At 37.9% G+C, this 14,402-nt stretch overlaps 1 protein-coding gene across 1 annotated transcript in view; it reads right to left on the reverse strand.

Annotated features, from left to right (window-relative positions):
- The window catches only part of LOC140536164 (uncharacterized), a 40,626-nt gene extending 26,586 nt beyond the window's left edge, over positions 1-14,040 (reverse strand). Inside the window, exons 1-6 of the mRNA XM_072657838.1 lie at positions 13,975-14,040; positions 3,228-3,259; positions 3,056-3,115; positions 2,149-2,505; positions 962-1,315; positions 149-238 (exon numbers count right to left, since the gene is read on the reverse strand). Coding sequence (XP_072513939.1) covers positions 149-238; positions 962-1,315; positions 2,149-2,505; positions 3,056-3,113 — 859 coding nt within the window. The 5' untranslated portion in view covers positions 3,114-3,115; positions 3,228-3,259; positions 13,975-14,040. The remainder of the gene's footprint in view (positions 1-148; positions 239-961; positions 1,316-2,148; positions 2,506-3,055; positions 3,116-3,227; positions 3,260-13,974) is intronic.
- Positions 14,041-14,402: the final 362 nt, after the last annotated feature.

A 14,402-nucleotide genomic window follows, 5' to 3' on the forward strand; every position in this document is an offset into this window, starting at 1 on the left:
CAGATACAGAGCTTTACATCTATTATTTCCTAAGAGTTTTGCACAGTACTGAATTCCAATGAGCCATAACATTAGCACCACTGACAAGTCAAGTGAAAAGAGGTTTTAAACTGCAAGTTATTACTGAAAATGATTAATAAGGAATTACCTCTGTAGATGTAAGCTGTAAAGGCAGTTAAAATAACGGCAAAAACAGAAATGCAGATGATGGCAATCTTCCAAGCATGAAAACCTTTTCCTGAAATAGAAACAAGATAAACAAATACTGCAGGTCAAACACCAAATGATTCTTTAGTTTTTTTTTGTAATTTGCAATATATTAGGGATAATTCCAGATGTACACAGTGGCTTCATGCCAGGGGAATTTAGAAAATCAATTAGTGATGGGCTCTGAGTGGCTCAGCGGTCTAAAGCGATGCCACTATGGATAGCTGGGGGTCGCAAATTTGAATCCCAAGTGGTTGAAGTCTGCGAGAGCACAACTGGCTGTGCTTTCTCAAGGTAGGTATATGGCGCTTCCTCCCTTCATTCATCTTAAAGTGATGTTGGCTGGCACAGGCATCTATCTATCTAGCCGGAGTAATAGGACTGAAGACCCAGTCGGCTGTAAGTTCAAAAAAGAGGCGTTGGTTGTGAGAGAAAATATGCCCCTTTCTAACTTTAATTTCTTATGGTTTCAGTCTTATAGAAAGTTAGCAAATGGTCATCTTACTCTTTTGTTTGAATGATGATTACTTTTTGTCTGCCGACCTAAAGGGATCACTCTCCTTCTTTGTCTGTTTTACCGCAAACTATATTGTAATACAATTAACCCTGTGGAAAGTGCTGATAGTCACCCACCCCAATGTTGATACTTCAAGTACCCTCACATTCATCCCCCTCCTACCTCTCCTTAAACTCCCCTTCTTCACCCTCACCTTCATCCTCAACAATGTTACACCTACATTGTGGTGATTCTTACCTTTAACTTTAACATAAATATTTACATTATCGTTCCAGGACATGGACTCAACGTAACATTGGTAAGCTCCCTCATCAGAAGGTTGGAGTGCTGAGAGTTTCAGTGAGGTGTTTCCTTTATTCAGTTCTTCTTTAAACAGAGCTGTTCTCCCTCTATACGACTCTGTTTGCCGCTCATTTCTGTCTTTATAGTCTTCGTACCGATGAACTAGTGGGTCAGATCTCAGACGCAGTCTGATCCACTCTACAGTCATATCTTCAGCACTGATGTTAGGTTGGAGAGAACAGGGCAGAACCAGATCCTCACCAGCTTCAGCAACAAGAGGAGCAGCTGGACCCACTACTTGTAGATTTTCTAGGGAGAAACAAAATCATAAGTCAGTGAATATTAGCACATATAATAGCACATATAATAGTAGCACATATTCACTCTTTTGCACTTTATATTTTTGGTCAAACAGTATCTTTAGGTACCTAAACAGATTCAGTGTATCCACTGTAACATTTGATTCAACTAACCTGATAACAATGGGCAATATCACATTATATTTTAAACAGTTATGTGCTGCTGCAAAAACAGAAAATGTTTTTACTCAACACAACCAATTACCCAACAGTACTCAACAATCTTTTACCCAATTACCCAATCTTTTTCATGTATACCTGAAATTAAAACTAAGAATTTCTATAACTACACTGTAAAAAGTGGTTCATCCGTTCAATCCAAAATAAATAATTTAATGTGGTAACAAGCCAATGAACAGGGATTATTGAACTTAAATACCATCTTATCAGTCTAGATGGTTATCTGTCTAATTCACAATATTTATTTGAGTTGAATAAACCCATATGCATTGCTTGTTTTTTTATTATTTATTTATTTTATTTTTTTTTTTTATGTAAAATGAAGAAAAGGTAAAAAGTGTATAAAGCGTAAACCACCAAAAACAACCCTGGATTCTCTTGTAAACACATAACTTTTCAGACACCATAAGCAGAAAATAATAAAATAATTCGGTCTCTCTGTTCTTGCTAATGATCAACATACCAAAACATTTGAGTTTCCACTGACCCTCTTTCCCTTGTCATTATTAGTAGTAGTATCATGAATAATAATAATAATAATAATAATAATAATAACAATACTACTACTATTATTATTATTACAACAATTTTAATGGTTCTCACCTTTAACTTCAACATAAATATTTACATTATCATTCAAGGCCCCGTACTCCACGTAACATTGGTAAGATCCCTCATCAGAAGGTTGGAGTGCTGAGAGCTTCAGTGAGGTGTTTCCTTTGTGCAGCTCTTCTTTAAACAGAGCTGTTCTCCCTCTGTAAGACTTTATCTGCTTCTCATTTCTGTCTTCATAATTTTCATACAGGTGAACTACTTTATCAGCCGCAGTCCGATCAAGTCTGACCCATTCCACCACCATGTCCACAGCACTGGCATTGGATTGGAGCGAACAGGGCAGAACCAGCTCTGCTCCAGTTTCAGCAACAAGAGGAGAATTTGGACCAACAACTGTAAAGCGCTCTGTAACAGAAACAAACACAGTGTTTAATGAAATAATACAAATCTTTATTATAGAAACATGTTTGTTTTTCACTTTAATAAACAAATTGGAGTGAGCTTCCCGAAAGTGATCAACCTTAGAGAACAATGAACCAACTAAGGAAGTCTGCGAGATTGGGAAAAAAGTATGTATTTAATGATTCATTACTTTTGCCACATGCTATATTTAATGTTTTTTTTTTTGTACTTGAGGTTATTTCACATAAAAATACAGAACACTGAGATGCTGATTCACATTCCAGATTGACTTGATTTGTAGTTTGTATCAAAGTAAATCATGTTTGTTGTCCATATATTTTTAGAATTATTGGGGGGAAAGTCTGCTATTAAAATGAATCATAAGATGTTAAGTTAGGTGCACAGTAGAGGCATACAAACACATATAACATTTTTATTAAAATAGAAAATGAGACAATTAATTATAAATAACGGGATTCTCTCTCTCTCTCTCTCTCTCTCTCTCTCTCTCTCTCTCTTACTCAGATTATAATACAGGACAGCAGACACAAACCTGATGTGGCCTCCATAGGACTAGAGAAAATCAGAAGCATCACCCAGAGAATCGTCATCTCTGAAAGACAGTTAAAATGGATTTTTACAGCTTTTCAATCATATGTTTTAGCACACAGGGGTCATTACCTTTCTGTCTGCTTTAAAGAGAGCTGGTACTGTTGAATACTCACTTGATCCTTTTTCTTCACCTCTGAAAGATGACCTGTAAAAGTAATTTTCACTGAGTAAGTGTTCATTGAGGAAAACTATTTCACACAATCATACGCTCTTGACTGTGCGCACACACAAACACACACACACACACACACACAAACACACACACACACAAACTTTATAAAACTTACTTGCTGAGACATAGTTTTATGTGACTGCTTCAATTTTTATTCAAATGATTAATTATAAATTACAGCTGATCCATGTCTTAATATGCTGATCATGTTGGTGGTACAGCCATGCTTTAGCATTTATCAGTCTTTTCTCGACCTGCAGAAAAATTAAGTGGCAGCAGGCACTGAGATTTTAGCTTGCACAGTGAGACACTAAATGGTGAAGGTCTTTATGACTGTACATCTCTACTGACCCAAAAGCACAAGAACAGTTAGAGCAATCTGCTCAAAAACATGTTTTGGGATTCTGTTATGTGGAGCGATGAAGCTGATATGAGACCTATGGATCAGTGGTATGTCTGAAGGAGAAAGAATGAAGCATACTTGTTTTGCTTCATCTGGCACTGGAAACCTGCAGCAGGAGGAGGCCAAGATTGATTCAATCAAGTTTCAGGAAATCCTAGGAAAAACACCATGCCTTCTGAAGCTTCTGAAGTCTTTTAACCTTCCAATAGTACAATAAGCCCAAGCATACCGCAAAGACTTGGTTTTAGAAGAAGTCCTAGAAGATTCTGGGGTGATCGTCACTGGGTTTAAGAAAGGGCTAAGATTCTTCAGGAATGCTGCCAGAAGCTGGTGTCTGCCTAAGCATCATGTTTGCAGCAGGTTATAACAGCATAAGGGTACCTCAATTCACCAGATATTTAAATTGAGCTTGTTTAATTGGTTTATTTGCAAACAGTTGAACATTTGTACATTTTGCTAATAAAGCTGATTTGCAGTGGTGGTTAAATAGTTTGATTGCAACTGTGCAGTATAACAGAACAGTAAGTACACAGACTTGTTACTACATTCTTTGAGTAACATCTTCAGAAAATTTATAAATCCTAACCGTTAAACAAAAAAAGCCAAAAAAGTGATGTTTTATTACAGAAAGGATATTACAGCTATTCTTTGTGTCTGATAGACTCTGCTGGCTCAAACCTCACCTCTCGAGTGGGTTTCTTAAATGAGGTGGAATCAGTGGGAAGTAAGTGTATGTGTGCAGTAGTAACGTATTAGTGGTAAGTGTTTGAGCTGTTTGTGATGTGTGTCAAGGTGTGTCACACTTGGAGACAGAGGCGGAGGTACTGGCAGGATATTATTTAATAAACAAAACAAGCACTAGAATTACTAAATAAAAAATACAAGACTCACACAGAAACAGACCAAACTGGAAAAGCATACACAAGCACTCAAACTACCAAACTAACAGACAGGCCAAGCCAACAAACCATAAACTGGCATGACCACTGGAATATGCACACATACCAGACCAGACAAGGGATGACTGAAACAAAGGGGTACTTATACAGAGGATAGTGGGGAACACCTGGGAGTAACAAGGGGACGTGGTTACAAAGTAGACACTGGTGGAAACACTAATAGAAAGGCGTGGCTACGACAAACTAGACACAAACAGAGCCATGTGCTGGGGAGTGTACTTTTGTACTTTTCAACTCAAACAAAGAAAGACATGACAACAGAGGCAGGCATGACAGAGTGTAAATGTATGCAGTGCTTAATTTAGTTCTGCGCTTTTAAGAAACTAATACCTTGAAATGAATTTGAACGAATTCGGTGTACTGGATGAGCCAGTATAACTCAACAATATCAATGTAAAAAATGAAGAAAGAACAAGGAAAGATTCTCCTTAGAGCTCAGATAGTTGTTTTTTCTTTAGTATTTTCATTTGGTTACGGTAATCACAACAATATTCTGTGATTAGTCAAATGTTAAAATACTAGTACTTTTTTTGGAATTAGCATTAAAACCACGACACAAAAGCTTTAATGGAAGAAATGAACGGTACTACAGAGCAGCTCGCGGCTCAAAAAGTAAAACACCACCTCTATATTCCAGCTTCAATTACTTTTCAACACATAAATGGTTGGATTTAGTGTGTGTGTGTGTGTGTGTGTGTGAAAAAAGAGAGAGAAAGAGAGAGAAAGAGAACAAAAGAAGGAAGGAAGTGTAAGAGAGTGAGAGTTATGATATTTATTACATATTTCAGCATAAATAAAATGTAATCTACCATCTGAACTCAACAGTAGCAATGCTATGTTTATCTGGATATATTATCTGGCTCCAAAGTCGTAACTACAAACCTCTGAGGTGACTTTGAAGGCAGCACTACGTCCCGCTTGTGAAGTTGGAATTGTGAGCAAGTCACGTTAAAGTGCTTTGTTGTCTGAGCAACATGAAAAATGGCATCTAATATCACGCTAATAGCTAAATAGTCAGTTCGCTATGGATAACGATAAATACGTTTGTTCTGTGTCACGTCAAGTTTTATTGTCATTCCATCTGAGTACAAGTACACAGTGGAGAAAAAGTACATTCCTCATGAATCATCATGGTGCAACATGGAACAGAAACAATACAAACCACAAAAAATGCATTAAAAATGCCTGGATTAGCCTCCGGTCCTGAGTCACTGAATTGGATCGAGACATCCCTAGCTCTTCATATTTTTTACATTCAAAATGTTACATCAACACACACTAAATAAATGTGCAAAAAAGGTACACTTCGTTATTGTATCCATTCCAGAACAATGTCTGTCTGTAGCCTCTGTAGTTTCCACTGTGCTCATTTCCCCAAACACATACACACACACACACACACACACACACACACACACACTCAAAAAGCGAGTACTTTTAAAGGTGCAATGTGGAGCATCCTCCATTCAGAGCATAAGAATCAGATCATTGCAAGTGTAAGTTCACTCAGTCGGAGTAGTTCAGAGTGGAGTATTCAGAGAGAGCTCAGTCAAAACGTGAAGGAAATGCTTTATCTTCAGGATGCAGGAGAATTACATAGCTACTGTAGTCATTCTTATCAGCATAGTAATTGTGTTTTATTTTAACCATTTAAATGTGGATACATGCTATTACAAAAACATGTATATCCACAACAGTGACTTTTTAGTTGATATGACAGTTAATGTAAATTGTCATGTAAAACTGTATTCTGTGTTTGAGTATATTGTTTTGCCCATTTATGATGAAATACTGTCTCAATATAGAGAGCAATTACAACCAACAAATGTAGAAAAGCCTAGTTTTGGCTCATTTTACACTCAGCTCTTACAGATTTATCAGAGTAAACCTTTGTAATCTGGTGAATTCATGTTTGGTATCAGTAAACTGTATGTACACAAACTTGCTGTTTTCGTCAAGTTGGTTTATGAAGGGACTGGGCTAGCAGCACCAGGCCAGATTCTTCAACTCTTCAACTTTAGATTTACTCTTTCTGTGTAAAAGTCTTGTGGTGCATTTCTAGGTTAAATATAGTAGAGTACTAGAAAGATGTATGTGCTGTGTTTTATGCACCTGATGCTGTTGCCTTTTTAAAGAGGGCATTATTTGAATATCATTAAGACTAAGAGCGATATGACAGCATTGCTTGAACAGACATGGCCTACATGTGTTATCAGTAAGAACCCTCTACCTGCAACCTCATAACAAACACCAGTGTCTGGAGTATGCAAACAGTGCAGTTTAGGAAACAACTAATATAGTTAAAGAAACTCGCTAACTCTTTGGTCACAATCACCAAAGGTGTATTTAGAAAAAAAGGAGCAGCCTTCCTTTAAAAGAACACTGACCGGCTCTTAAATATAAGGATTAACTTTTGTACTTACAACAATCACTACTTACTATTTTATTGATTTTTAGGTTTATCATAAACTGATTTTGCTGGGTTAGGGTGTAATATTTCTAAACTAATTTGCTGTAAATATTGAATTTCAGTGCTTGAAAGTCTGAAGACATTTCAACACAAGGTCACATGACTCGCCTAACTGAAACCTTCACCTATCTAACCTCTTTCATAATAAGAGCCATTCTTACAAGCAAACAATACTGATATCTGAGCTCAGTCTTTCAGTTAGAAAAGTCCAGCTGTTTGCTGTATTTCTCTACAGATACTCAGTGATGATGAGCTCCTTCATCACCTAGTGTGACTATGTAGAGCTAGTTTACATGCAGTCTACTGATCTATCTATACATGCAGAGAAATAAGACATGAAGCAGATTAAGAGTATGACTTCTACACACCTATGTGTGTGTTTGGGGAGGGGGTATATCTGGAAGAGTGTTGAGTTCATGTTTAGAAGTGTGTCTGAACTTTATCTACATTTCTTTAGAAAAACAAAAACTGCCTTCAGATTCCACTGAACACCAAACCACATTCCACATACAGGAGTGGCTACAACCAATAATACTGAGAGAGAGAGGAGAGAGAGAGAGGAGACAGAGAGACTCCTACATTTCATAATACAGTCATTGTCAGTCGGTGTGGTTAGTAGTGTGGTAAGCAGTGCTGTGTGGTCAGTAGTTTGATTAATAGTACTGTTTGGTCAGTAGTTTGATCTGCAGTGTTGTGTGGTCAGTAGTTTGATCTGCAGTGCTGTGTGGTCAGTAGTCTGATCTGCAGTGCTGTGTGGTCAGTAGTTTGATCTGCAGTGCTGTGTGGTCAGTGGTTTGATCTGCAGTGCTGTGTGGTCAGTGGTTTAATCTGCAGTGCTGTGTGGTCAGTAGTTTGATCTGCAGTGCTGTGTGGTCAGTAGTTTGATCTGCGGTGCTGTGTGGTCAGTAATATGATCTGCAGTGCTGTGTGGTCAGTGGTTTAATCTGCAGTGCTCTGTGGTCAGTAGTTTGATCTGAAGTGCTGTGTGGTCAGTAGTTTGATCAGCAGTGCTGTGTGGTCAGTAGTTGGATCTGCAGTGCTGTGTGGTCAGTAGTTTGATCTGCAGTGCTGTGTGGTCAGTAAAAAAGAGAAAAGTGCTGAACAGAGGAAAGTGAAAGAAGCTCCCTCATCGTGTTGATCAGGTTAGGATGATGGCACGCTGCCAACAACAACAACAACACACACAGCTCCAGCCTGCTGTCGGGTCTCTGATCTGTTTCTGGAGAAATAAGAATCTGACGCTCTCACTCCACCTCCCCATTTTCCTCTGAACCCAGAGAGAGAGAGAGTTCCACAGAAATGGGACTAGAACAGACTAGCACTTGTGTGATGTGTTCACATCATGTTCTCATTCTTTGGTTCCACTTCAGGTTCTAGGTTTGCATTCTCATCACAGCATTAATAACTGCTTAGAGTTAGAAGATTATAGGATATAGACATCAACAGCTAAAACTAGCAGCTGCTAGGTGGTCCTATCAGACTGCATCAGGGTCTACTGGATGTCCTGAATTCTTCTTGACTGAATGTTGTTCAACTTCCTAATTGAGCTGACTGAACAACTAATGAGCTAAGCGTCTGATTGGCTGTCTAGATCATTAATATACCAGCAGAATTACAAACCCTGTTTTCACAGCTCTTTCATTAGGCTGCTGTTCCACCAGGTTTGGGCGGTTATATAATATTTAATATATAATATATATCCACTTATTTAATACTGGAAAACCATTTCCAAATATTAAAGAGGAAAACTGTAGCCGGACACTATCAAATAAAAAGCTCTGTTAGATCTTCACACCGTCGCCATGCACAGCTTTAAACATATCATTTAATAAATGTTAAACCATCAACCTGAATACAGTTGCTGAACTTAGGAGAGAGGAGCCGGTTAGCTTTAGCTTAGCTAGCATGATAACATTACATTTACCGCTGAACACGTTCAGTTCTGGCTCACTGGAACTCCACTGATGAAGTTAAAGAGTATCCACTAGTAATACTAGTGTAGTACAGTACTACCAGAAAGCAGCACATCTGCAGCTCGTTCATTATCTGAGCTACATCATGTGTTAACAGGTCATGTTATAACCAGTGGAAATGACCTTACAGTGAAGATATTATAATCAGATGTAGCTCATTCCCTCACTCCCTCATTTATTTACATTAACTGCTTCTGCAGAGGCAGCAATACAGTCATGATCACCTAAAGCCATGGTTACTTTATTAATTAAACCCAGTCCAGAAGTAAACAGGTTGTGTAAAGTGGTCAAATCGGTCAACTACTGACTTTTAATCAGGGTCTTACTGTTTAAACACAGATTCTCCTCTCACACTGCAGGGTTTCCTCATAAAGCAGATCATACTCAACTGTCCTGTCCATCAGAAGCAGAACTCACACTCTATCAACACTGTATGACTGATGAAAAACGAAGTGCATACAGTAAATATTCCATTTCCAGCATACATTTAAAACCAGGTGTTATTTCCTACCTTTATATTTCAGAACACTGTGTGTGAGATTGAAGAAGCAATCCCTTCCTCTCTTGGAGGTTAGTGTCTCTTCAGCTGTTCAGAGCTTTACTGAGTGTGTGATCTAATGACAGTGTAGTTCACTGAACAGCGTCACTAAAACAGGTTTGATCTAAATCTCAGTAATGCAGTGGGTAAGACAACCACCCACACACTGTCTCACCTACAGTCACACTAACACACACAGACTACAGCGTTCTCTTCAGGACAAGCTAAACTCTGAACAAGTCTCTACATGGAAACCTCTCCAGAGATCCAGTTGAATCAGAACATGTGGAGAACCTCCATAACAGATCTTTCAGGTGCTGTTTGAAAGCTCTTTAGTTCAGCAGGGTAAAATCAGCTGGAAGGGCTTTGTGGTGAAAGTGGATCTAAGCTGCAGTGGACCAGGTTAGAGGTCAGCATGGACATGAAAAGCCTGAACCCATCTGGTACCCACGATCAGTTCTAGATAGAAATCCTGTGGTTTTGTTTTGGTGGAATCAAGAGAACCAAAGTGATTTTTCATGTCAGATGGTTTAATATATTTTTTTTTTTATATATATTAGCATGGATCTTGATGGATATTATTTGGTAATATAGACTATTATTGTTATTAATTGGTGTTGATAAATGGATGCAATATTACACACTTTCATCATCATCTGTCATTAAACAATTCTGAATAAATGATAAATAAAGATAATTATTCACAAAAACATGGATGTTTAAAAAGTTAATGTTTATCTACTAATGTTTATTAACATAACTGTGTTTAGAGATATTTAACACACTAAGCCCTACAACGTAGCCCTACTCAAAGCCCCCTTCAGCTATTACATCCAACCCTTGACAGATGTCCAAGTGTCCCCTGTGTTCTCTTTTCTGAAAACCAAAATATGGTCCCCCTTACTGACCACAGCTAAAGACTTTAACTGTAAGAAGAAGCTACAATCCTTCAAATGAAATCTAATCTGCATATGAAAATTACTCATTAGAAATCAAACCTGAGCCTGACACAGAGTGCAAAGATCAACCACTTTTAGTACTGTGGAGTCAGGTCTCAGCAAGTAATCTGTGTGTGTATGTGAGTGAGTGAGTGAGTGAGAGTGAGAGAGAGAGAGAGAGAGAGAGAGAAAGAGTAGTAACTGTGTACACAGTGTTTCTCCTAATTTGTTGGCAGCAGAGGGCGATGTTGATCATGTGATCAGGAGATTGAAAGTGAAAGTAACTTTAAACTTCCACAAGAAGAGATCAGATATCAGAGCTCTGGATTTCACAAGGTCACTTCATTACTGAACTAAAACTGCTGTGAGAAACTACAGCCCTGAAACTGAGATCATGTGATCATGTAGCTCATGATAATTTTCTCTGTCTTTTTTTCAAACTATTGATCAAAACACATGGTGTTAAACTGTAGATCTCCAGTCTACATTTCACTGGAGCTCTGGTAACACCCAACCAGTAACACCCAACCGACCACATTGGGTACAAAGCAACAACCAAGCAAACACCTGGCAACAGCCTAGCAAACAATAAGCAGCTCCATAGCAACCGCCTAGTACCACTGCAGCATGCACCTGAGATACCATAGCAAACACTTAGCAACACCACAGCAACCACTTAGCAACACCCCAACAACCACTTAGCAACACCCCAACAACCACCTAGCAACCACTTAGCAAGACCATAGTAATGACCTCGGATATAAAGCAAACACCTAGCAACATCATAGTGACGTCCTAGCAACACACCTTAAATTATAATTTATTTGTAAAGCACTTTTTTGTCACTAAGCAGCTTTACAGTAAAATGACAAGAGATCAACAACTTAAAGAAAGCCTAGAAATGTTTAAAAAGTTTTGGTCAGTTTGACATTTATGAGCGTGAATCACCAGTGTCCATGAGAGTGGCAAGTGGGAGCCAGGAATCGTGAGGAAAGAGGTTAAAACTGATTAACTATCCATCAAGAAATTAAATTAGCAGATGGAAAAAAAAGATTTCTCTAGTGTTCAATGTTGCAAATGGGAGTAATATTTGTGTCCAAGCTACTGAGGCCAGAATATCTTCACTACATCCCTACAGCTTTGTATGTTATTGGTGTGGATTTTAATACTGATGTTTATTAATATTTGCTATATTAATGTCATATAAATGTATGGATTACATATATTTTCATTTTATTATAAATATAGGTATATGTTGGTTTGGTATACATGTAATACTTATGCTCAGTCTGCAGAGAGCTTGACTGAGAGGCTTTTTCTGTGAAGCCATTGAGGCCAAAATATCTTTCTTCTTTGCTCTTTATGTGTTTTATGTAGACAATTACACAGACTGAAGCTGATTCCAGTGTCCTGAGTGTATTACACACACACAATGCAGAAAACGTTACAAACGTAACTTAAAGTTACTTAAATCTGTTCAAGCTACTGAGGGACAACTGGGGAGAATGTGTGCTCTCAGTAAACAGTAAAAGCAAACCTTGTTTGAGTGCCATGATTAATTTGTTTCCACAGTCTATTTATGCTCACCTTAGTACAGCTCAGTCTGTAGATCTTCTTGGGTGAATATTTTCTTTGGATAGTTTCTTCTTGTAAAAATGCTGCCACTCTCTCACACATCTACCACTCATCACCTGTGTCTTACTTTAAATGCCTTTCCTTTAATAACGCCCACCTACAGTAGTGTTACCATACTTCTATCTCCTATGATCACACTGTATGCTCACTTATTCCTAATATGAACTGTTTCACATGAAACCTCAAATGCAAGACATTGATTGCATGAGATTAAGTCTGTCTGTATGAGCCTGTGCCCTTTTGTAGTGTGTAGATACTATTTCTCAGTAAACTGTGATTACTGTGATTAAATTCAGAATATATACGTCTGCCATATGTTGCCACCCCTCAAAAATTTCTGACCCCCTCTCACCCCTTTTTAATTTTCTAGATCCGTCTTGGTCACAGGTAAAGGCGAGTAATGACTTTGTGATATGTTGGTAGTGAGATTTAGTATTGTGACAGATAGGCTAATGATGTACAATGATTTATCAATGTGTGTTTGAAATGAGAGCTTTAAATAGGTTAAAGTTGGCTCACTGTTCATATGGCATGTATCAGTATGTCATTTAATCAGGTGACAGAAGCAATCTAGCAGGCAGTGGTTTGTTTGTCGCTACATTTGACTTTACAATTAATACATTACAAAATGTATTAATTAACATACCTGAATTCAGTATAGACTAAAAACCTCAAAGCCAGTCCTTGAATAGAGTGGTGTTCTCATCCTGAAGGTTTAATTGTTTAGATGTTCTATCATGAAGTACAGAAATCAAACAATCACAATTTTGTAATTATTGTCTCAGGAACATACTAACAAAAAAAACTCCCTTAAGGGTGTGTCTGCTACCATATGCAGTGCTCAGCATAAATGAGTACATCCCAACAGATTTGTCAGAAAACCTTTAGTTTCCTTTTAGAATCAACCTTTTCTATGAGATACAATACTACATAATACTCCTACAAATGTGGGTTATTGACTGCAAACAAGATATGTTAATTTGCACACACCAAACATTTTACAATGTTGCAAAAATGAGTACACCCCAATGAAAGTCTTAGGAGCACAGCTAAAGTTTAGACAAATAACAAGAAGTTATCCACAGATGAGTCTAATTATTCATTAAGCAGGTGTCCAGCAGACATTTGACTATTAAAGGGCGTCTATTAAATGTCTCCAAAGGCACCACATGGAAGAGAAATGTCACAAGACCTGTGAGAGTCTTCCATAAAAGCAAAACGCCTCAGCTTCCAGGGGGCCCCCTGTGGACCACTTTAATGTCCGCACCAAAGTCAAAATCAAACCTACACCCTTGCCTGACAGCCTTCTGTCATATTGTAAATATAAAAGATTGTAAATATGAAAGTATAAACGCAAAGCAAACCAGGACTAAAATATAATCATTTTCTTGCTTGTTCTGGACCAGGGGAACCAAACTACACTCTAAACACACCGGAAGGTTTCACTGCTAGTCTGTTCAAACTGTTGAAACTTTTGAACTTTTAAAAACTTAAAACCGCGGTAAGAAAATGAAAATTTCTGTTATTCTGTTATTGTTATTCCTGCTTCTGCTAATGACAAATATAAGAGTATAATATTAGAATATATATTTAAAAGATATTGCCTCTAGAGTGTCACACCCATATTTAAAACTTTGTTCATCTCATGTCTGGTTTCACGATCAGTCATCTTGTATTTTCAGAAAATACTCAAAACATAGAATCACACCAAGTATCTCACATCTGTAAGCACACAGTAATATTCTACATGATCAGTTTAAACAGTTAATTACCTTACTGTGTGAAATCCAGAGCTGTGAGATCTGATCTCTTCTCTAATGGCGACGGTTTAAAGACACTTTCACTTTTGATTCAGTTTCCTGATCACATGATTGATCAATGCCGCCCTCTACTGGCAACAAATATGAAAACACTGTACTGTTTAGACACAGTTTCTCCTTCTCTTTCTTTCTCTCAAAATATGTGTGTATTGAGGCATTAGAGGAGGACAAATTGTGCATCAACAGATGAGCTTCAGCCTCTAACTGAACACCAGCAGGGTGGACCTACAAGGGATGGGGTTTCTAATGGCCCTTAAATGCACACAGTGTCTAAAAGCCAGAAACACTACTGTACCTGATAAAATCATATGAATACCACGCTCACACACTACCATGTTACTGCCATATCAGTGTCAGTGCAGTGCTGAGAACTCATATAT

The sequence above is a fragment of the Salminus brasiliensis genome, chromosome 15 (assembly GCF_030463535.1).
Source record: "Salminus brasiliensis chromosome 15, fSalBra1.hap2, whole genome shotgun sequence".
NCBI classification, from domain to species: Eukaryota; Metazoa; Chordata; class Actinopteri; order Characiformes; family Bryconidae; genus Salminus; species Salminus brasiliensis.